The sequence below is a fragment of the Polyergus mexicanus genome, unplaced genomic scaffold (genome assembly GCF_030449975.1).
Source record: "Polyergus mexicanus isolate NDT 795.1 unplaced genomic scaffold, iyPolMexi1.0 SCAF_9, whole genome shotgun sequence".
Lineage (NCBI taxonomy): Eukaryota > Metazoa > Arthropoda > Insecta > Hymenoptera > Formicidae > Polyergus > Polyergus mexicanus.
In genome coordinates, this window is record NW_027223329.1 from 6,936,987 (window position 1) to 6,963,637 (window position 26,651).

Consider the following 26,651-nt stretch of genomic DNA (forward strand, 5'->3'; position numbering starts at 1 on the left):
AAAAAAATCGACTTCTAATTCACCGACAAAAATTCATTATTGAAATAAAGATACATAGTATTAGATTGTATGCTTTACTGAAGGGGATAAACGTGTGGCCATGTCAATTGTCAGGAATTTCAACATAGTCATCATCCACATATATACGGTCAGACCCGTCGTCGGAGGTAATAAACGCGAGGCGAATCGTTGATGCGGAAAGCAGCAAAGGGTATAACATAGCTTTCGCGTAGCGAAGCTTCGTTTTTTCAGGATCGATGAGCAGCATCGACCGCCTTCGAGCGGACGCGCGGGGATTGAAATCATGGTCCATAAACATGCCGCATCGTTCCCGGCTTTCCCGGCCTTTTCCCCTCTCTCTCTCTCTCTCTCTCTTTTTTTTTCCCGGAACTTTATGCCATCTTCAATGCCTCTCGATGCATTTTCTGTAGCGGCGCATACATGTATGCATAGAACCTCGAACAATGAGAATTCTCGCATAGAATAAGTTTGCATAAATAAAGTTTGCGCCCGGAGTTGACTTATTACATGATTCGCAAATAAAGGTGAGCGAGTTCGCGCTGTATTATTGGAAACTGATTTCATTGTATCGGCGCAAGAAAGATGGCTGTATATTTAATTTAATTATCAACATTCATATTGATTCAGTTTAAATTGGAAAGATCATCGGAATCTTTTTCGTTAAATAATTTCGAGAGCAAGAATAATTAAGGAGAGTATTAATTTATAAGATATCAATTTTATTATATATAATATATTGTAGATTGCTTATTTTATCTTTATCTTATTTTATATTCGCGATTTAATTTAATTTACTGAATGTACAATATTTAATATATTAATTTCAAAAAATAAATATGAAAAATAATATTTTAACTGTCAATAAGAATTCAAAGTTTAAAGAGGATGGAATAAAAGAAAAGAAATATGTGTATATTATCTTTTTTAATAATAATTCTTTTAATAATAATGTGCAACATTTGGATTGAACATTCTGATTTTTATCCTGATTTTTGATCGCATAACAATGTGTTGCATCCTTATCGATCGATTCTCTTTATATCGTATCGCGCTCTTTAAACAAAGCCAATCCTAAAATGTTAAATGGAGAAAGAGAGAAGGAAAAAGAAAGTAAAAATAAAGAGAATAGTTGAGCCTTGCTTTTCGTGAAAAATAGAAATCATAATTGTCGTTCTATATCACGTGGAAAAATTCGGGAGGGATTTTCATTCAAAGCCTTCTTTTTTTCAAATCCTTTTCATCGTTTATAATGCGTCTGTATGAAGTGCTGAGATTTTTTTTATATATAATAATTAATCAAATAATTATTGATTGGTCGACAAAAATTTTCGGATATTTATATCGCGTTTTGTTTCGCAAAAATTCGCGCGTTGTCCGCGTATTAAATTGTCGACATCGTGAAACTTTTTTTGCCACTTATGTTAGTATACGTCGCGCGTATTGTCAAGAAACAATAGCCAGCGCGCCGGGTCGCTATATTATTTTTTCCCTTCGAGTCGTCTTATGTCGGGTAATATATATCGGAAGGTCGGTACGAAATGACAGACGATCGGTGTCAACGTGCGGGATCAGAACTATTCGTATTATCTCGATTGATTTGTGTTCAGTGAAAGTGAATGCGCGGTACGAAATGATAGATGATCTCTCTCTTGTGTCCAGTGCGTCGAAGCAAATCATGCAAAAACAATAGATAAAAAAAGGCAACAGCGTAGATTCTTTAGTATGGGTAATACCCGTATTCATAGTCCTTCCTTATTTTAAGGACGGAGGAAGCCTCCATGAAGGATTCCTTGAATCTGCAAGGCCACCTTGTTTCATAGATGGACCTTGAGTCTCCCTTTCAGAAGGAAGGAATATTTTAGGGATTTTTAGTGACCGACTGGAGGCAGCACTGTTTTATGCTGCCTGCAACTAATTTCATATAATACATATGAAAACTTTTTCGTATCTTCAAAAAATTCCACGGGATTTTCCCAATCGCGAATGTATCTTTTCGGAATCCGCCACAGAATCCGATTCTCTGGATTTTCGTCTTCAAATCCATCGTCAGAATCATTTAAAAATTCATTGTCCATTATCCCTTTTTCCTTTATACACTTTCAGTTTGAGAGCGCGACAACAAATAACCACAAAACCACAAATGTAACGAAACTAACTTTTGGAGGTTATATTTGGTTATATTCTGTGTATCGTCTGCTGAAAAGGTCGCATCACTCCTCAAGGAAGCTCGTGACCTTCCTTGAGATAAGGGAGCTAATAAGATTCCTTGTTCGGTCAAGGAAAGTTTATGAAACGCGGAACGAGGAACAAGGAATCCTTATTCCTCAAGGACGGACTATAAATACGGGTATAAGGCAGACGATTTTTAATTCTTTCCGAAACTACGACGGTCGATGAAAGTGATAATGTAATGCAGGATTTGTTGAATTAAATATGCATTGAAAACATATAAATGGGGAAAGTATAATTGATGAATTTAAATAGGACAATATTGCTCATACTTTAGCGTCTAGTAATATCGCATTATTGACAAATATGTTGATGACCGTATTAATGAATGACGCAGTAATTTTATTTCGACAACAATGTCCGATTAGGTTGTTGCGTGATTGACATTAATCTTATATACGCTGAAATTTTGTATAATCATTTAAATTACGTTTTTCATGCGTTGGACCGTTTTAGGATTAAGGGAACCTCGTAACACTTCTTTTATTCATATATTCTACAGGCTCTCATTTTAAGGATTTTTTAAAATATGTGGTGTCTACTTTTACTATATTAGCATTGAGATTAGAATATACATATCTCTATCTTTTGATACAGCTAATCCAAACGAGCACGACTTTTTCTTCTTTGCAAAGATAACTTTTTATTAGAAAGAAGTGATATATTATTTCTACAAAAAATTCAAGTTAAATACGATACATAAATTTTTTTTTGGTTATTTATATAATAAAAAATGTAAAGTTATAACAAAAATATGGAAAGAAATAATATAAATTAATATATAGATAATGTATAAATTAATATATAGATAATGTATAAATAATGATAATATATAATATAAATAAATTAAATATAAAAATTAAATAAATATAATATAAGATAATATATAAAATATGAATATAATAATAATATATAATATAAGTCAATAAATATGATAATGCGTAAACATTTCTGATATGTAGATTGTCTCGCTTTTCTCGGAATCAAATCGCTGTTTTGAAGTAAATAACGCAAGATTTAACTCTTTTCATATACACATGTGTTTACGTGATCTGATTATTTGTACACATGTCGCGATAATTCTGTCGCGCGTGTTTTCCATTTTTACTTCAGATATCTGTACGATATACCCTTTACGTTCTCACATGTTTTCGTCTTCCGATTTCACGCTTTCCTTCGCGTATCATTCGTGTATCATTTCAGTGCTTACCAACCAGTTTTCAGCTCGGCAAAACTTCCAACGGCGGAGCTTTCATCGTTTCGTTGCGGGGTTATTCAATTTTCGCGATAACGATATTATGTACGTCGCGTGTAATGCGTGTTTCTTAATTCTGCGCTACTGCGGCGTTTTGTGTGCGGATCAAATATTTCTTTTGATCTCTGAATATGACGATAAATAACGGTTTCGTATCTGAGCGCTTCGGGAGGAAATATTTTCTCATCAGACAAAAATCCGAATTTTTGAACACTGTATATTCTCTTAATTTTGGCAAAAAAAAAAAAAAAAAAAAAAATATCGCAAAATATTACGCAAATTTTTTAATTAATTATTTTTAATAGAAAATATAGGTGTACAAATAAGTTTCCGCCGTTTTTTATCAAAAATTGGGCATTTATTGTGAAAAAACGGAACTTAATGTTTTGAATCACTCCCAATGTAAGTGCAAGTTCTTCTTGCGTTTGGCACGAATCTTGATCCAATAATGCTTCCAATTCCGCGTCTTCATACACTTTCGGCCTTCCGCTGCGTTCTTTGTGTTCAATGTCAAATTCACCGTTCTTAAACTTTTGAAACCATTCACGACAACTTCTCTCACTTATGGCAGCCTCACCATATGCTTCTACAAGCAATCGATACGCTTCAGCTGCAGATTTCTTCAAATTGAAGAAGTAAATTAAAAGTTCCCGCAAATGACGCTTTTATTCGGCTCAAAACTCGACATTTTCGCACACAAAAGAATATATTATACTGATAAAAAATCACTAATATTTTAAGGTTATGTTATTGACTGATGTCCAATCTTACGATAAGGACGTTTTACATCTGACAATTTTAACCATAACTTACTGGTGGCGCCAACTTTTGTCAAACGGCGGAAACTTATTTGTACACCTAATGATTATTTAATTTATATTATCGTAAGCATTTATTTTTCGTGGACGCGCGGAGAAGAAGTTGAAATGTCTATGATCTTTCCTTAAGCTTCAACGAATAAAAGATATTTCAATAAAATATAGGACCGATGCGCGTTTCTCGCGTTGTAACCTGGTATTCTGTACTGTATGCTTTTTATTAATATCGTGCCCTGCAAAAATTGCTCTATTATAACCAACGATTTCGAAGAAGAAACGTAAAGAGAGAGAAGAGTCCCGTCTTATACTGTCTAGTATTATTCTACTTTCGTGTCGACGCATTCATTGACATGTTTCACTTAAGTGCCTCCAGCCAAATGTAATACAAATATTTTGACACATTCAGGTAATGACGTCTTGAAGAGAACACGAAATTCATACATTCGATTGATGACATTTAATTTACTACGCGAATCTTCGTTTAAATGTTCGTGTAATTATTTATTTTATTTATAATTAAATCTTGCAAATTCACGAGTTTTTCGTAAAGCTTAAAATTCTAATGCAATTATTGCAATGAAATTTTAGATTTATTCTTATAAAAAGGAATCGTTTTGTATATATTATCTTCTTAATTTATGCTTTTGCGAACGAAAGAAGCGCATCAATTGCACGGCATGTTTAAATGGAAAAATAAAATAACGTTGTACATTTGTTGCTCTATCATTCATGAAATATTTCTCGTGTTTGTAATCGTATCAAACGTATTTTTTTTTTTCCTTTCTACTCTGCACTCCGTTGATTAAGCGAAAATGCTAACACAATTTCCTTTGCATTCATACGGTTGATTTTTCTGGATTGTACTACTGTCATTTCGTATTTTTTCATCGATAAACTTTAATTATCGAGTATATTGAATGGAACATAATTAATATTAATTATCTATATAGCAAGTTATCAGTGTATAATACTACACATAACAGATTAAAATTATGTATGTAATAGTACATAATATATCAGTAAATCGAATAAGAAGTGAAGAGAGATTTTCATGTCTGAATAAATATACGAGAAATTCTTTTTTATTTTTTAATATGTCCATTAATTATCTGAAAGTATTCGTATTTGTTGAACATTTTCATCTCGTTTTTTCGCGATTCGATCAGTTCCTTAATGAAGTCCACTTATAATATCGATTCATAATCGTTTATTACGATTAAAGCAAGTTGCATTACCGATGATTGTGTATGCATCGGAAATTGTCGCTCTTAAATTATTCAACTTTTCCGCGGACGTTCGTTCGTGCTGATTAGCTGGGAAAACTCGCACGAAGACGGTTCGTTACGAATGCTATATTTCACCGCGTATTTCACTGAGCGAACACCTCTCGTGTTTCCCGACACGTCTAACGGAGGAGACTTTTTTTATTTACTCCAACGACGTACGTGCGCTCTTCTATGTTGGTCACAAGACATTTGTAACGATCTAGTATCGGGGAAATATTCTAAGAAACTTATATATATTTTACGCAGTAAACGCCAGCAACAAACGACGTAGATAACAACGTGAGATCTATCAATTTTATGAAAATATCTCGCGTAATAATTATATTTAAATAATATAGAAACACACTATATATTAGTATTATGGAGCTGTAAAAGCAAATATGTTTCCTTTAAAATAAACTATTTCAGAATATATTAATTATATTAATCGAATTAAAATAAATAAACAGCTTTTTCGGGGCCTTAATTTCAATTTTGGACGGTCGAGTGGCTTTGTTTGCATTATTATCACGTTGCACTTTAAAAATAATAGACGAGAATATCCGTTGCAACGCCGGCAGCATGCATAATTAGAGAGTCAGAATAATTATCTATTTATAATTATTTGTTGCGAGGTCAATATATTTTTGAAGTTAATGAAAAAAATTTTATATTTATTTAAATTCTTATACATCTAATAAAACATGTGAAATATAATAAAAAAAATGTAAATAATGATGAAACTTTAAATGATGAATAGAAACATGACAACGTCATAATCTTACAGTCGCAAAATGTTCTCCTTTCTTTTATAATATATTATTTTATATCGCAGTTTAATGCTCGTTCGCTCAGGTATTGTCGGCCAAAGTATGCTGTAATATTCCTTTTCCGGTATAATCTCTAGCCGAGGAAGCAAAATCCGCTTTCCCGTTTACACACATTTTACCCCGGATGTTGCGCACATAATTTACCGCAACTAACTCGTCGTACACAATATGTATTCGTATAGCATATACGAGAAATACCGTACGTTCATTCGAGCAAAAGCTCGCCTTAAATACATTTCACGCCGTGCGATTCCATTTACTGATATAGAGAAATATTAGAAAAATCCTGTATTTACTGTTACGTTACGTAACTCGTTATCTATTAATAGCCATTTCAATGGAAAATATTCGATACGATTAATTAGAAATATAAAAGAGCAATCTTATAAAAAAATGAATACTAAATAAAATATAATATCCCAAAAAATTAAATACGCGATTACATACAAAGAAATTGAAATACTAAGGCGATAATTGAAAAATCAATTTATCAATCTTTATGAGATAAAGGTTATGTTTGAGTAATTGATCTGGCTGACTAGAAATTATAAAGAGGAAATATTCGAATAAGATGGTAAATGAATACACGTATTCGTAGATGTTAATTGTGCTTTGTAACGCTGTATGATTAAAAACATGCTGTCAGATACATAATAGTATATTTCCCACCGTGCATTGTGCTCGATTATTACGCGATAGAAACTTCGAACAATTAATTTTCATATATTGTCTCTTTATTATCATAGGGCAATAATTATCCTGTAGTTGCCGCAATACTTTTCCGTTTCTTCCACGTTTTTTCACGGCATCTCATTAACACATATTTCTGCATAAAAACTTCTCTTGTAGCATCTTCTATTGGGAAAAACTCACTTGCACTAGCACACGTTAAATGAGCGAAAAAATTGAAAAAATGGATGGAAGATGGATGAGTTACAAGTACGCGTTTCGCGTTGATAAATGACTCGCATGTGATTGGACGATGAATGCAACGAATGAGGAATATATTATATGTGGGTAAAGCGTTAAAACTTACTACTAATAGAGTCTTCCATCGGAAAAAACTTGCAGCACCGAGTGCTTGAAGCGCATTGGTAATATTGGGTGATTGCATAAGTTCGTGCCCGATTTAAATAATATAAACTTCAATAGATTATATTTTAGAGATAACACTTTTATTCATCAATTATATAGTCTCCATTCTTTTCTACAATGGTTTTCCAACCATCTATAAGCTTGTCGATTCCATTTTTAAAGAAAGAACTTGGTTTTTCTTGAAAAAAGTTTGTAAGGTGGTTTTCGACAGCTTCCTCGGAATTGAGATTCTTGCTATTTAAACTATTCTGCAAAGACCGGAACAGATAAAAATCTGAAGGCGCAATATCTGGAGAATATGGCGGGTGCTGCAGAATTTCCCATTGCGACTCCTGCAGTTTTCCTGCAGCTTATTCCTTTCAGTCAGGAGATGCGGCACCCACGTATCAAGCTTGGAAATGTATCCAAGCTTTTTTAAATGACGAAAAGCGGTTGAATTATCGATGTTCAGCCTCTCAGCAATATCCTCAGTTGTAATCCTTGGGTTTCTTTCCACTACGGCATGCACAATGTCATCATCAATGCCAGAAGGCCGTCCAGAGCGGGGTTGATCCTCCATGTTGAAATCACCATTTCGAAATCTGCCAAACCACTTTTTGACTGTTCGGAGAGCAGGAGTGCGGTCCAAATAAACGCTTTGAATATTTTTTTGTGCAATCCCAACACTCACGCCTTTCCGAAATTCATATAGCATTACATGCTGCAAATGCACCTTTCGTTCTCCATTTTTAATGATTTCTCTTATGCACAAATGGACTTATCTGAACAATATCTGATGCTAAATTGACATAAGACAACGTCATCTATTCGGTGTAAGCAACAATTACCACACGAAAACAATAGAACTCCGCCATGCAGTAACTTAATGCCATCTATGAAAATCGGGCACGAACTTATGCAATCACCCAATATTTAATGAGCATATTCTGAGTGCTGCACATTTCATTCGGAGTGCAAACTACTCTCAATACGCACTGAGAGCATTTTGCACTCCCAATGAAAAGCACTCGGAACATGCTGATTAATATTATCAATGAAATATGCTTCAAGCACTCGGTGCTGCGAATTTTTCCCAATGAACGACGTTATTAGTAGTAAGTTTTAACGCTTTATTCGCATAATATATTCCTCATTCGTTGCATTCATCATCCAATCACGTGTCATTTATCGCGAAACGCGTAATGTTTGTAATTTATGCATCCTCTACGCATTTTTTTCAACCTTTTCAACTTTTTCACTACTCATTTAACTTGTGAAATATAAAATCGATTTATTTTATTTACTTCTTCTAAAAATGTTTTAGAGTTTCGTACAATTTATGTTGAGGAGAAAACCTTTTTGGCCTTTTTTCAAAATAATTCGCGATGTATATAATGATCAAAAATATTTTTACCATGTATATATGATAGCACGTGAACCCTCTCTCTCTCTCTCTCTCTCTCTCTCTCTCTCTCTCTCTCTCTCTCTCTCTTTCTCTCTCTCTTCGTCTAATAGCGTAATAATGTTTCTTTAATTTAAATTTTCATATATCTGTTTCGTTGTATAAATTAACGCAGAATATTGGATTTTGTTAATTTATTTTCATACAGATGCCATTATATTGTCGTCATACCATCGCGTACCTCATTTTAATATCGAGTGTATATTATAGTATGATTATGGCGTATAAAATAATTTTATGCTTTCGAATATATCGATATTAATATCAATATTAATATTGATAAAAGTGATGACAATATAAATTTTATTACGAATGCGCAACGATTGAATTATGTTTATATCAATCTGTAATTATCGGGAGATATATAAGCAATTATACGTTCTGAAAATAATACAATACGTACGTTCGATCTCGTTGAAACGCTTTCATAACATGATATCTCGTGACGACACGTATGAAAAGTATGCTTTAACGATGTATGATGTGGCGAATGAATACGCAAACCTTTAGAACAAGAAACCCGTTTATAGACTAATATATGCAAGGGCATGCATCCCTCGCGTGTGGAACTTGCACACACGGTCGTCTTCATTTTATTTCTTTTTATCTGCAATCGCGTGAACGTAGAACGGAAGTTCGACACGCAATCGGGAAGTTATAATTATAATCGATAAAACAAAGCTAGAATATTAATTGTAATTCTCAAGCATACTTAACTATGATAAGAACTGACGCGTTTTTTAATTAAAAAAAAAAAAAAAATCTTATTAATAAATTTAGCGTTATTATTTTTGCAACGATATTTAATTTTAATGCCATAAAAACTTCGCAATAAATATTCGACGAGATATCGAGGAATTATTTAATAACGTTACTTAATAACATATTTCTCTTACTTTTTGACTGTATACTTCGTGCACAAGTCCCGATTATGTTGAATGTTTTAAATAATGCAATTGTCGACGGAATATAGTTACCTCGTGAGCTCTTCGGCTGCCGCGAAGACTGAGCCTGTGACTCCATTCTCGTTTCGGGAAATCCATGCCGTATTTTCTCCGTGTCACCGGTCTTGTGCCTCCAGACGCTTGAAAGCCCTCCGGGGCAATAATGGACCCGTGTCCGTTACTTCATGCTTCTCCTGTACAGAAGGAAAATTTGTTATAGCAAGAATCCCTTTACCTCTATATCTTTCTTTCTCTGTCTCACGTCGTCGTCGTCGTCGACGTGTTTTTCGCAGTCGCTTCAACTCTAATTACAGAGAGTGCTTCGATTATATCTTAAATTAATACGCAATGCGAAACTTAACGTTCAAGGAGTAACGTTAATATATTATGATTCGCGTACTATCGCAAAAGAGCATCTAGATACTTCTTGTTAAGCTTTAAACAGCGTACCACAAAGTTGCTGCGATGTAATATATATATATATACAGGGTGTCCCATTTTAATTTCCTCAGGCAAATATCTCAAAAACCAAGTCCGGAAGAGAAAAATGTTTCAGACAAAAGTTGTTTGGTTTCGAGGGGGCCATAAGATGGTACCATTGGTTTGACCTTGGAAAATCATGTGAAGGTCATGTGAAGGTCAACTTTAAAATCTTAAATGGAAACCCCCATTTTTTATTTAGTATTCTTGTAGCTGACATCGAGAGTTTTCCAAAACACTATAACAAAGTATTTTTTTATTAAGTACTTTTTGAATTATTTTATATTTTAATCTGACATATTTTGATATAAAAAATAAAATATTTCGTAAAATATTCAGTTTTCGATAATCTTACCGTAATACTTTTATGTACAGAATAATGAGATAAATTAATTAGTGCCAAAAAAAACAAATAATTGTTTTAAAAAATACATTGTAAATAATTTTCTTAAAAACAATTTTTTTTTTATACTAATTGTTTTGTCTCATTATTCTGTACATAGAAGTATTACGGTAAGATTATCAAAAACTAAATATTTTACGAGATATTTAATTTTTTATATCAAAATATGTCAGATTAAAATATAAAATAACTCAAAAAGTACTTAATAAAAAAATACTTTATTATAGTGTTTTGGAAAGCTCTCGATGTCAGCTACAAGAATACTAAATAAAAAATGAGGGTTTCCATTTAAGATTTTAAAGTTGACCTTCACATGACCTTCAAATGATTTTCCAAGGTCAAACCAATGGTACCATCTTATGGCCCCCTCGAAACCAAACAACTTTTGTCTGAAACATTTTTCTCTTCCGGGCTTGGTTTTTGAGATATTTGCCTGAGGAGATTAAAATGGGACACCTTGTATATATGCATGTATACTTTATATTTTTTTTGTAAATACTTCAGTTTGCATTTAATTTGGAGTAAAAATATTATGAAGATATATTTAAGATACGATATGTTTTCAAATATGCTTGCAATAATACGAGACACAATATGTACGAGGCAATTTCCATTAAATCCTTAGTATATAGAATAAAATTATACTTTATTACCAGAAATTCTTTTTGCGAGTTTATTTAATATGATATTCATTCTCAACTTTTATTTCTTTCTAAAAACTACAATACTAACAATTTATCTACGTAACCTCTATACTTTTAAGCTAATTTTTCGCGGACAATATCATTGTCATGTATAATCTCAAAAGGACTATCTAACTTTCCACAGATAACATAATTGTCAGACAGAGAAAAGACTGACCGTTCTGGGACACGTGTTGTTTCTCGTACATTGGGGGCGACTTTATTCACGTTCCGTCCCTCGGCGAGAAATTACATTCGTTGTAACTAGAGTTCATAGTACCCATATCGCGTGTCTAGACAAATAATTTTCAGGCTTCTTTATCGTTTACGTTCGCGAACAAGAGAGAAATCCAAGCTGTGCACAGGAGAGAGAGAGAGAGAGAAAGAGAGAAATTATTTCGTCCGAGATCATAGTACTTCGATATTTCTTCCGAGATATCACGCGATGTGTGTGTAATATACAGATTTATAAATACAATTATTATAATTCTTCTAAATTTTTTATTTGCTCTTTTTCTGTCTAACAGAAGATAATTTTTTTTTAACTACGATCTTTTGAAATAACGTATAAATTATTTTCTTTTATCAAATAACATTTTGCACGTAATTTTTTTTTTTTTTTTTTTCGAAACTACGATAATCGATGATAAATAAACGGAAAAATCGACGTGCAGCAATCAGATATAAATGATATCTAGAATCATGCGTAGACAATAAAAAAATTTTATATGATCGCGTATTTATCCGTAAAAATTTTTTTACGCGCGATAAATATAACAGAATCACTACACGTGTGTCGCGTACATAAAATAACGCTTGCATGATTTGCTTTTATATTATTTCTGATAACGAATTTATTTGCGCAGTGGCGTTTATCGATACATGTTAATTTCTCCGCAACTTGAATTTCATAACATTGCACTTTCGCCAATGTACTAGTCGCAACAAATATACGTATAATTATTTCAATTGTCGTGCAGCTTACTGGGAACTTGGGAAGAACGTTAATTATGGGACGCGCGTGATATTGTGCGTCGCAGCAGAGTAATTATTTATATTGGTGATAGCTACGTGTGTATTATATTATAGTGAGCTTGGCGAAGTGCGCACCTGAGATCGATAAGCGAAATTTGCCACGCGGCTCCCGAAGTTTCAAGCATTCTCTCTCTTTCTATGTCGGATGTAATTTACCCCGATTACTTCGTTATTCTCCTTTGCCTTCCTATTCTTCAAACGCCCTTTTCAGAAAATTCTTTTTGGAAAATTAAAAGTTCGTTGCGTCAAAATCTGTTTAATGGGTATCGTGTTTTTTAATAATGATTTTCAATTATTTTTGTTCGATGCGATTCGCCGATTCCGAAGGAAGTTAACGGATGTTTGTCGCTTTATTAGGAAGAGAAAGGTACATGAGAGCTCAGTGCTAAATTCCATTAAAGTTTTCATTACTTTAGAACTCACGATGGGGATGAAAAGTATATTTCACCGTGGAAATAACAGTAAATACGCATTATAAAGTATTTAATGACTCGATGTACTCGTTCCAGTTCTATCTCGCTAAAAACGGTATTTGATCGAAAGTATCAAAGGCATTCGAAAAATGTAGAAAGAGCGGTATTTTTAATTAAAAAGTAATTAAGAGGCTACATGAACAATTCCATAGGCGAACAATCGATCTGCGTGAACCTATAGATAATTCGATATATTCGAATATTTCGAATTATATATATACATTTTTATTCGATTGTTAGAAAGCTATAATCGTTAATATTTTTATATGTTTCTTCTATTGTCCAACTTTAGATAAGATTTCTGAGATATATCTCTTTTATATCGTACTGAAGAAGAATGAACGAAATGACACACGATAACAAATGTGTCATGCTCAAACATACGCAAACGGCGAAGTAAGGTCACGCGAATTTTATCATCAATTAGTGTATCTCGCTAATCATATTCACGAAGATACACGAAAAGTAAAGTGCGATTTCGCTGATAGTCTTACAAAGAAACAATTTATCTCGCGATAAAACTCGCCTGTTTACTTTATTTATAATAGCAGTTGTGTGAAAGTTATTTTTATCAATTCAAGAATCTTGACGGAAAAAAAAATATTTATTACAACTTTTACAGTATGTATAGTTTGTAAGTTATTTTAAGTAAGATTTAAGTTCTCGTGACTCATGATTTATAACAGGTTTTGCATTAATTTCATTTTATTATATGTATTGGGTGATTGCATAAGTTCGCGTGCCCAATTTAAATATAAACTTCAATAGATTATATTTTAGAGATAACACTTTTATTAATCAATTATATAGTCTCATCCATTCTTTTCTACAATGGTTTTCCAACGATCTATAAGCTTGTCGATTCTATTTTCGAAGAAAGAACTTGGTTTTTCTTGAAAAAAGTTTGTAAGGTGGTTTTCGACAGCTTCCTCGGAATTGAGATTCTTGCCATTTAAACTATTCTGCAAAGACCGGAACAGATAAAAATCTGAAGGCGCAATATCTGGAGAATATGGCGGGTGTTGCAGAATTTCCCATTGCAACTCCTGCAGTTTTCCTGCAGCTTATTCCTTTCAGTCAGGAGATGCGGCGCCCACGTATCAAGCTTGGAAATGTATCCAAGCTTTTTTAAATGACGAAAAGCGGTTGAATTATCGATGTTCAGCCTCTCAGCAATATCCTCAGTTGTAATCCTTGGGTTTCTTTCCACTAAGGCACGCACAATGTCATCATCAATGCCAGAAAGCCGTCCAGAGCGGGGTTGATCCTCCATGTTGAAATCACCATTTCGAAATCTGCCAAACCACTTTTTGACTGTTCGGAGAGCAGGAGCGCGGTCCAAATAAACGCTTTGAATATTTTTTTGTGCAATCCCAACACTCACGCCTTTCCGAAATTCATATAGCATTACATGCCGCAAATGCACCTTTCGTTCTCCATTTTTAATGATTTCTCTTATGCACAAATGGACTTATCTGAACAATGTCTGACGCTAAGATGACATAAGACAACGTCATCTATTCGGTGTAAGCAACAATTACCACACGAAAACAATAGAACTCCGCCATGCAGTAACTCTATGAAAATCAAGCACGAACTTATGCAATCATCCAATATATTGCGTTTGTGTAGTGCGATAATAAATAAATTCTAACACTTTATTAAATACTTGGATTTGGAACGCATAGATTTACCAGAATATTTCATTAATATTCAATAAAATTATAACATGGAGATTTCAATTTGGAAAATAAAACTTCTCAAAGGAGAAGAAAAATTTCTTTTCTTTCCTCAATTATACAATAATTCGTGCTTGATTCACTATGTTGCTAATGATGGAAGTAACTCGAAGATAAAACCTCGTAATATCCTCTGTAAAATTCAACATTCAAGCATTCAATTAATCCCTCTCTTGTCACGAGTTTAATTGTTACATTCTGATTTTCCGAGGGCACACTTCGTGGCTTAGGTCTCTTCGCAAAAATCTAATTTCCTGGCGACGAGAAAATCGAGTTTCGCCTACACACACACACACACACACACACACACAAACAGCAAACGCAGTCGGTTACACGCAGAAAACGAAATACCGAACAATGTTGGCAATCGAAAGTTTTCGCAGAGCGAGACGTGAAATTCGATGCCGTGGAGACCCTGTGTGTGGTGGTAGCCGTGTCGGAGATAGTCCACGATGCGCGCCGCCAACTTCCGCCTGTCGCGTGTATTGTATATTATGTCACTCTTGTCCTGTCGCCGAGTCCTGTCACTTCTTCGGAACATGGGATATCGAGCTGGGACTTGTCGCGCCGAATTGAAAATCTCCCGGGCCAATTGCAGCTTCGACGCGTGGCGCGCCGACGTGCGTTTCGAAATGCGCTAAATTGCATTATGAATTCAGTACAGCCGTGTATTTTGTACCGTGTGTTGCCGGTTCGCTTAACGGGATTTGCGGGCGCGTTTATTTTTCGGGAACAACATTATTATATTTTAATTAGATTAATTATAGAGCGGTATTAAATTTGATACAAAGTCCCTTATTATATTGAATCCGCTTTTAAAGCACGAAATGATATATTTGCCTCTCGCGTGTGCATTGGCGTGAGTGTAATTGATTAATATTAATTGTAATATTATACACACGTTGCTGTTTTAATCGTTAATCGTTTTAATCGAGCTCATTGGAACGTATCGCGCGATACAACTATTCACTTTATCCTCGTATCTTTTTTGCAAATTACATTACTGCTAACCAAATTCCGACGTTATGGAAGGTACACACAATTGGGAATGGAGCTCGGAATTGAGTGCGGCAACTCTATCTTGATCATTTTCGCCTTTTACAATTTGCACCGCGTGCTTGCGCGAGCGAGTGATTTAACGTCCCGTTTCACATTCTGCTACCCTCTCGACTTGCTCTCCGCCCTTAATTAAATTTTAATCGGAGAAAACTTGGAGTATACACATAATGATATAAATGTAATGTAATAAAAAAGTAATATAATTATATATAATAAGACATATTTTTATTAGTAATCAGGATCAATAGCATGTCACGAAGTATTTTATTCTATATCGAGACAATTTCTTTATAATACTTGGTTAGATTAATTAATGAATGTTATATAAATTTTGAAAAAGTTACACATATGCATGTCAATAAAATATGATCGACGAATAAAATGAAAAATATTCTATTTTTTTTTTTTTTTTTTTTTAATCATTTTTTATAACGTCATCGTCGCCGACAAAATCTCACTTTTTCGTAAAATAACAATTCCTTATAAATTATGCAGTAACGTATTACATTTTACATCAGCTTCTCAATTGGATACGCTTCCGTAATTATCGAGGGTCGAGTCATTTTTCCCGATAATCCCGTCTTCGTAAGTTTGTCAGTAGTACAGTCAGGTCTTGATCGGACGAGGCTACGCGCGGTGGCCATGAGGGTACCTGCACTCATAATCGTACGATCTGGTAACTTAAACTCGATGCCGACAGAAAATAAATATTATACACAATCGAATCGATCGCGGAAGAACAATGTAAAAATTATTTTTATAGAAAAATTAAAAAGGTGTCAGGTTCACGCGTCCGTTTTATTATTTTGCGTGATTTTTTTATCTCTTTGTCTCTCTCTCTCTCTCTCTCTCTCTCTATATATATATATATATATATATATATATACATATATATATATATATATACATATATATATACATATATATATATATATATACAGGGTGTTCCATTTTAATCTCCTCAGGCAAATATCTCGGAAAATATGGAAGATACGGAAAAATGTTTCAGACAAAAGTTGTTTGGTTTCGAGAGGGCCATAAAATAGTTCCATTGGTTTGACCTTGAAGAGTCATTTGAAGGTCATGTGAAGGTCAACTTTAAAATCTTAAATGGAAACCCCCATTTTTTATTTAGTATTCTTGTAGCTGACATCGAGAGCTTTCCAAAACACTATAATAAACTATTTTTTTATTCAGTACTTTTGAGGTTATTTTATATTTTAATCTGACATCTTTTGATATAAAAAATTAAATATCTCATAAAATATTCAGTTTTCGATAATCTTACCGTAATACTTTTATGTACAGAATAATGAGACAAATCAATTAGTGCAAAAAGAAAACAAATAATTGTTTAAAAAAATATATCGTAAATAATTTTTTTTAAAACTATTATTTTTTTATACTAATTGATTTGTATCATTATGCTGTACATAAAAGTATTATGGTAAGATTATCAAAAACTAACTATTTTATGAGATATTTAATTTTTTATATCAAAAGATGTCAGATTAAAATATAAAATAACTCAAAAAGTACTGAATAAAAAAATAGTTTATTATAGTGTTTTGGAAAGCTCTCGATGTCAGCTACAAGAATACTAAATAAAAAATGGGGGTTTCCATTTAAGATTTTAAAGTTGACCTTCACATGACCTTCAAATGACTCTTCAAGGTCAAACCAATGGTACCATCTTAATGGCCCCCTCGAAACCAAACAACTTTTGTCTGAAACATTTTTCCGTATCTTCCATATTTTTCGAGATATTTGGCTGAGGAGATTAAAATGGGACACCCTGTATATATCTTTGCCGCTCTTTGTAATGTGTCTAATGTAATAATAAGCAAAATGTCGGTACTATTGGCGTATCGTTATCGTTGAATATCGAAAACCGGAAATCGATGTTGACAAAATTTGATATTTTTGCAAACGATCGTCAAAATATTATTCTCTCCCTTTTCGTATGCGGAAAAAAATGCGTTAGACTGTTTTTTATTTTGAAAGAAAAATGAAACGTGTTCTCCAATTACCGATATAGTGCGATTTTTCACTTGACACGTTGTGCTACCTCAAAAAAATGTCACTTGATATACATGAAATTCCAACGATGAAATAGCGTTATAATATAATACTTTACTTGAAAATACCATTAATATTATAGTATTTTAGATGAAAAAAAAAAAATAATAATGCGTGAGAGAGTGTTGTATAATGGCTATACAATGAATAAAATGACGTAGATCGATGATCTTTCTGCTTTATAAAATGGTAAATTAATGTTTGGATACATTTCCATGTGTTTCAGAACATATATATATATATATATATATATATATATATATACATATTTCATTCATATTTTAAACAAACATAGAGAAAACCTTTTAATTGGACAATATAAATTGCTAATTATTTCTACACTTTAACGAAGCAACGTGCGTCGACAGAAGTTATAATAGCATTCTATTGATCAAGCGTAATTTTCTCGATTTCATCGTCCGTTGATATGTGAAACTAGTGTCAATTTTGTTGGGGTTTACATGTCTGTAACAAGGGAAAATCACGATTTGCCGCAAACATTAATTAATCATTGTTTTGCCCACGATTGGATATCGAGATATAATTAAATATCGTTATTTCTTTTGTAAGGAAAAAGGGAGAGGAATGTGTATATATTTTTCTTTTTATGTTAATTTCACGATAAGCTTGGATTATATTGTACGTACGACGCGGGATAAAGGATATTTTTGCGCGTTGTCGACGATTTCTTTAGAAATTTTGTTCGATAAATTTACATAACGTATTGCATACATTGCATTCCGCTGTTACTAAACGGGGCGTAAAACGTTAGCATTAAGTAACCTGGCGATCAAAAACGCGATAACGGCTTGAAGCTGGCTCGTTAATCTTCCTTAGAGCGGACAACCTTATCGCTTATCGACTTCCGCGTTTAAAGAATAGTCACGTCTACCTAAACGAGGGAGAGAAGTATGCGCGAAACAACATCCGCGTTATTTGACAGCCTTCGAGATTCTAAATACATGCTAATTTCCACGCTTGCACAGATTTCGGGATGGAAAGTGGATCTGTCAGATCCTGTGCTTATTTCGCGGAATGATCTCTCGTCTATATCTTCAGTCAAATATATTGTTTATTGTAATAAACTAATTAATTTTCATAATTAATAAAATAAATTAATTTTTTACGCGTCCGAGGGAAAGGTTGGTGCTCTACAACCCTTTGAATTCGTCCAATAAAATGGAACTAGAGGTAAACACGAATCTCGACGGAAAATCGCCCGTGTTGTGCGCATTTTGCGCTTTATCGCCTGCCAGACGAAACCCTCGTCGGATCCCCGTATATATCGATAAACAAGTAAAATCTACCCTATTACTTTTGGTGCGTTTCTTTTATCTTTCGTCTTATGGAATTTGTTTCTTCTGTCCTTCGGAATTTATTCATGTTTTATGTCGCCGCTTGCAATGTTTGTAATTCTATACTTCCTTTTATTCCGCGATTTATTACTGTGATCTAATCTTCTTCGTTTTTCTTCTGCTCTTCGCAGGTTCTCCTTGTTTTTTCCTTTAATCTAGAATATAAATAAAAATGTTAGTTATATATTAGTAGAATAACTTCATTGTTTAGGTCGACAATCTCGACATTAAAATTTTGATTTATATTATTTCTGTTATATACAGGGTGTCCCATTTTAAAGGACCCACTCAAATATCTCAGAAACACTGCGTTAAATCGAAAAATGTTTCAAACAAAAGTTGTGTGGCTTCAAGGGGGCCATAAGATGCTGACAATGATTTGACCTTGGAAAATCATTTGAAGGTCACGTGAAGGTCAACTTTAAAATCTTAACTAGAAACCCCCATTTTTTATTTAGTATTCTTGTAGCTTGCCTCGAGAGCTTTCCAAAACACTATAACAAACTATTTTTTTATTCAGTACTTTTTAAGTTATTTTATATTTTAATCTGACATCTTTTGATATAAAAAATTAAATATCTCATAAAATATTTAGTTTTTGTTAATCTTACCGTAATACTTTTATATACAGAATAATGAGACAGATCAATTAGTGCAAAAAAAAACAAATAATTGTTTAAAAAAATACATCGTAAATAATTTTTTTTTAAACTATTATTTTTTTATACTAATTGATTTATATCATTATTCTGTACATAAAAGTATTACGGTAAGATTATCAAAAACTAATTATTTTACGAGATATTTAATTTTTTATATCAAAAGATGTCAGATTAAAATATAAAATAACTCAAAAAGTACCTAATAAAACAATACTTTATTATAGTGTTTTGGAAAGCTCTCGATGTCAGCTATAAGAATACGAAATAAAAAATAGGGGTTTCCGCTTAAGATTTTTAAGTTGACCTTCATATGACCTTCAAATGATTTTCCAAGATCAAATTATTGTCACCATCTTATGGCCCCCTTGAAGCCACACAAATTTTGTTTGAAACATTTTTCGATTTAACGCAGTGTTTCTGAGATATTTGAGATATATATATATATATACATGGTGTCCCATTTTAAAGGACATATATATATATATATATATACATGGTGTCCCATTTTAAAGGACATATATATATATATATACATATATATATCCATGATATACAGGGTGTGTGACAGAGAGATATTAGTTTAAATAATAATATTATAATAATCACTTACTTGTTCTTGAGTTCTTTAATGTTATTTTTCAACATATTGACATTTTTTTCCAATTTTTTATGCTGATTAGTCATCTTGTTGTTCTATTCTGTTCTTAACTGGAACATAATTTCCTTACAATGTATTAATTTTTTTTCTAATTTGATTTTTTTTCCGGAATGAGAAACACGCATTTTCGCTTTGTCAATGCAAGGTAGTTCGTTTATCGCTATTTTTATATTGTATATGTCAGCGTTTCAAATTTCTGTATAGTCCAACTTTTCACCTTTTAGCTTTCATTGTCTATCGCCGGCTTCATATATGTTTTACTTTATCGAGAAAAGTGAAAATGTGCAATCGGAATGCGACGAAATGCGCGCTTCATTTTTCGCACTTCCTTTTGACTTTTTATATAGAAAGATATATTGCACAAGAGAGTATAACAAATAATATACAATTCTTATTGAATGATATCACTTTGTATCATCTCTTTAAATTAGTAAACAGAGCATATGGCGGCGTAATAATTTTCTTATCGCCGATCGTCGTGTAATCGTTCTCGCGTGACTCGTATGAATCGCTTTATCCAATTCCATCTGAGATCTGTACGTACGCACGAGCGAGCTCGACGGCTCTTCCCGTTCTAGGCGAATCTTTCTCCGTTGTGATATATTGCATAATGCATGAGAGGCGAACGGCTCGACCGAAAATAGTGCTTGTTTGAAGCTATAATAATAATGCATGCACGGAAACATACGAGGCCTATTATTGCGAGTAAATCAAAGTTAGCAGCGAACACAGCGAATTTTATACGCTTAATTAATCTTAAACTTTTCATTAAACCGTAAATAAAATATTTATCTCGTTTAAAAGGAAATGTAGATAAATTTTATTTCGTTATCGAGGCAAATTTAATTTTCACAATACAATAAAATTAAAATCTTTACAAAAGGCTCAAATGATAAATATCAATCAATACAAGAGGGGAAAGCCAATTGGAGCCCAGACGCAGTATTTAGTGCGTAATAAATATGTGCTTTTATTAAAAAATAATATTGACAAGCATGGTCTAAAAATTAATAAAATAAAAAATATATAAATTCACTAAAACCAAATATTTCGGCCCGCTTAATTTTCAAATAATCTGCGTCGTATGAATTTTTATACTGCTTGAATTAAGTTTGAAAAATTACTAAATTAATATATAATTTGAATATAAGTTAAATATAACTTGAATATATTAATATATAACTTGAAGAGTTGAAATATTCTGAGACAAATATTACGTATAATGCTAAGTTATAATAGATCCTCTTATTGATATTGGCGTTATGGCCTGTGAAATTTGATACTAACAACAGTGAACAAATTATACTTCGATTGTGTTAATGTGTCACTAAATAGAAAATTATGTGAGAACGACACACATTGTTTTGCATATTAATCTCGAATTGTCTCGTCGCGCGATTCGAATGTAAATGGAATTGCAATCCAGTCTTCCGTAACTAATTAATTAATTATTATGTAGAGATCGGACTTTAATTAACATTACACAATGTCATAATCAAGTGTGCGCAAAACGCGACACGTAATACACGTAACGTAACATTGTCCAAAAATTAAAAGCGTCATAAAACTGATGGCACTCGATGCATCATAAAATGCACGCGCCAATCATCCATCTTGTTTGCATCTTCTCGTCAAATTTATTTACCGTAACAATATTTTTTCGACGCATATATTTATTTATAGCGACCACCGTCAAGTTTACATTAACAAATGTACGTCACGCAGAGCAGGAAAAATTACGTTTATGCAGATTTATTACATTGGATATGTTTATCCCATCTACCATATAAATATTATTTTTATTCAGTTGATTATTGTTTCTTTTTTATTTTTTTATTTAATTTAAAAATTTTGCTTCGCATGCAAATATTCCGTATAAAGTAAAAATTTTGTTCGCGCGCGCGCGCGGAATTTATGTAAATTTAATTTTTATTAAATTGGAATGTTAGCAATTTTTAATTTTTAAAGGCACGTTATTTTTTTCTTTGAATAAGACTCTATTTATAAAAATATCTCCAAACCTGAATATAGAAGTTTACGAGCTGTGACAAATATTTATGACATTTGAAAGTAGAATACTCTATTCAAATGTCATTTAGAAGACATTTACAAAATTCTCTAATTGCGAAACTTATCCTCGGTCAACAACCTTGCCCGCATTAATCGCCGCGTTTTGGCCTCTCGATTTCCCTATCGATCGCAAAAAACGGGTATTATCGAAGTGACGTGTAGGTCGACGGCCCCATTAAGGCCTTTTGCACAAAACGGCCTTCTTCTCGTGCTTCTTTTTTTCTAAAACCGCCATGCGGAACTGAATCGAGTGATATCCGAGCGTGTAATCAGCTGGAACGAGAGCGATTTCTGCGCGGCGTGTGAATTCTGATTTATCGGCAAACAAATCACACGTCGACGCACGCTGCAATTACAACGGTGGTTGAAATTTTTGCAAGTTGGTCGATCGATCGGTCGAAACTTGCGATAGCAAAAGCGGGATTAAAATAGCGTCGCGTGAGCAACTCGGCGTCGGAAAGACGGCGTGCCCGGGTTCAGTTTCAGTTAATTCTACTTAGATAATTCGTCTGTTGCATGTCTCGAGTAGCACCCGCGTGCTGCATCGTTATGTAAGCTGCAAATTTCGATTGCGGCTTATTATTGTTATATTTGAATCGTTATGTACAATAGAATAATATTTACTTCATTTAACTACGAATGAGATAAAAAGCTTTATGGAAAGGGATTTTTTATTGACAATTAAACGATTCAGAATCTCTTTGAATAATTCGATGACATTACTGTAATTCATTCAAATCCGTAACCTCTTGTCAGAGATTCGGTGACTCTCTACGTATATCTACGACGTGCGCCTATCGCAGATATATGGAACCTACAAAAAACGCCGGTTCCGAACGGCATAGATTAGAGAGATTCTCTTGGCAAGATAGATTCTACTTGACGTGTCTGACGTACCAGGCAGAATAGTTAATACCAATAAATATGCTGAAATTATAAATTAAGTTAAATTGCAAAAATTTGCAAAAGTTAAGACGTGTATAGACATTTCTCCAAAAATTAAAAATTTTATAAAAAATGAACCTTTTTTTATCGATTCTTACCAAATTCAATATTCAAATTCAACATCATTTAATGATATTGTATCCGTGTAAAAAATATTTAGCCCGATATCTCAAAAATTGCGGGAAGTTAGAGGTTGTACAATATATTGCATTCACACACACACACACACACACACACACATATATATACATACATATTAGGTGTACAACTTTACTTCCGCCGTTTTCCTATAGATGGCTTTAGCGGTAAGTAGTGGTCGAAATAAATAGATCATAGACGTCATGCAATAAACTTGGGCATCTGTCAACATAACCCCATAGAAACATTAGTCGATTTGTGTCTGCGTCATAAAGTTATTCTCGATTGAAAATGTCAATTTACGAGCCAAATTCTCGTCATTTGCGGGAGGTTTTAATTTTCTGCTTCAATATGAAGAAATCTGCGGCTGAGGCTCATCGAATGCTCTCAAATACTTATGGTGAAGCCGCTATTAGTGAAAGAACGTGTCGTGAGTGGTTTCAATGCTTCAAGAACGGTGATTTTCACGTCGAAGACCGGCATAGCGGTGGAAGAGAGAAGGTTTTCGAAGATGCAGAATTGGAGGCATTACTTAATGAAGACTCGAGTCAAAGTCAAAAAGAATTGGCACGATCATTGGGAGTGGACAATACTTTGAATCATAAATGTATAACCACCCAGTAAGCAATTTGATAACAAATTGTTGCCAAATTGGCATCAAATTCGCTCAAAACTTGGTAACAAATCCAGTGCCATCTGTGTCCGCATTAAGCTTGTGTTTTGGTGACAAAGCTTGTTGACATAACCTGACAGCAAATTGACGGCAAAAACCGAGCAAAGCTTGACATGATTTGACGTCAAATTGATGGCAAAAATCGAGCAAGATCTGCGCAAGACAATCTGATAGCAGATTGTCAGCAAAAACCGAACAAATTCTGCAGCTTTTGGCCATTCATATAAAAGTATATATTTAAATAGATTTAAAGCCTTAACCCTAAGTAACAAAATGATGATAAGTTTTGGTCATAAAATGACCATTAGATAATTAGACATTATATAAAATCATATATTAATATGTTAAAACATATAGGTAAATTCAAATAACTTAATTTATAAAATTAAAGATCTTTTTGGACAGAAATTGTTTGAATAAGTGAAAATCAAACAATTATCTGTCCGATTTGCAAAAAATCAATTCAATATCTGAATTTCCTGTATAAGAATTGTGTCAAAAATTGAACTGATAGAAATATATATATTATAATATTATTAGCATTTTGTAGGCTTTATATACACTCATGACAAGAATTTGAATACGGGTATAGATAATGAATAATGCGCCGCATAGCGATAAGCGACTGAACTATTTTATAATACTTTGTAATAAGCTGCAGATTTTGTTCGGTTTTTGCTGCCAATTTGCCATCAGATTGCGCACTCCAGATCCTGCTCAGTTTTTGCCGACAATCTGATGTCAGTCATGTCAGCAAGCTTTGCTCGGTTTCTGCCGCCAATTTGCTGTGTAGTTATGTTAGCAAGCTTTGCTTGATTCTTGCCGGCAATCTGCCAGCTTAATCGGTAATAACAACTCTTGTACCAAATTTGTAGCCTTTTTGCTGACAATAATTTGTAGCAAGCACTTGGCAATATCTGTTAGAACAGACCTGGCTGACTGGGCAGTTTTTTACAATAAAGCCTCGAATTTCGGAAAAAAAAACGGCGGAAGCAAAGTTGTACACCTAATACATTTTTTAGGAATATGATTTCGTGACGTTTTAGAACAGTCTAAACAGATTGGCATAGAAAATTCGAAAAAAAAAAAAAAATTGTCACGAAAACAAAGCTTCCTCTGTAAGGAAGCAAAAATAGAGACATTTATATAATAATTTTTCTTTAATCAAATTCATTCAACAATTTAAAAATGTATGATATAAAAATGTATGCATTCTTTTTTTTTGTCACAACAAAGACAATTATTTATGAAACGATTAAATCGAAAACTAATTTAATTGACATATAAAGATACACACACGCACACTCCATTGATATTATAACGTATAATACAATCCACACGGCGAGAACGATCATTTCGATTAATCAAGCCCCAATTATTAATAATGCTTCATCCGGTGCGATTCTCGCACTGGTTGATGTCTCGAATAAGGTCACGAGAACGGAATGCGAAATAAAGAGCCCTCTCTCTTCTCTCTTTATTATCTGATCGTGTATATACGCGATAAGCCCGCGCGTGTTCTCTCTCTCTCTCTCTCTCTCTCTTTTTCTCTCTCGATTGACCGATTACATGGTCTTGCATGTGCAATGGGCCTTAAACTCGCGATCTCGTGTGCGACAAAAGCATTTTGCGAGCCCGACAACCCTAGAAAAAAACGAGATATACTTGGATATCTTCGGGTCGTGATACTAACATAAATACAATACTCTTCTACGCTTCTAGAACTCATATTCTCAACTTGAAAATCACGTTGCGAAATCAAAAATTCGGATCGAGTAAGGTTCGATGTAACGATTAATTGTTCTTTTCGAAATAATTTTACACTTTATTTTTGCTGTAATAAGTAAAATAAAATGCACATTTCAATTTTGCAATCTAATATTTTATAAATTTAACTTTATATAATTTAACTTTTCGATCTAAATTGCAAGTTGGTTAACGCTAAAAGAAATAAAAAACGTCAGTTTTTATCGGATTATTATTTTTAATTTTATTTTCACTGATTCTTCTCTCTCTTCATAATTTATTCAAGAGCCCGTCGCTTTGAATATTTATCTAAAATAGTTCGAAAACCGCGTGAGGAACGACACAGGACCAAAGGAGTTCTGATCCCTCTAGTCAGCCTTTTACCTCGATATCGACTTTTAACGTCATCCTTGGTAGCTATTTACGGCTTAAGATCGCCTCGATCCTCTGTATCTTTATCTTGTTTACGTATGCGTCGGTTTTAAACCGGAAGCAGTCAACAACTATCAACATACGTCGTCTGCCAAACTCGGTTGTTAACGCTAACGCGATTTT

At 33.3% G+C, this 26,651-nt stretch overlaps 1 protein-coding gene across 3 annotated transcripts in view; it reads right to left on the reverse strand.

Moving 5' to 3' along the window:
• Positions 1-26,651, reverse strand: part of LOC138936620 (adenylate cyclase type 5) — a 118,925-nt gene that overhangs the window by 83,117 nt on the left and 9,157 nt on the right. For all 3 annotated transcript variants that reach the window (XM_070302172.1, XM_070302171.1, XM_070302169.1), the window contains exon 2: positions 9,932-10,092. In XM_070302172.1, coding sequence (XP_070158273.1) covers positions 9,932-9,997 — 66 coding nt within the window. In that variant the 5' untranslated portion in view covers positions 9,998-10,092. The remainder of the gene's footprint in view (positions 1-9,931; positions 10,093-26,651) is intronic.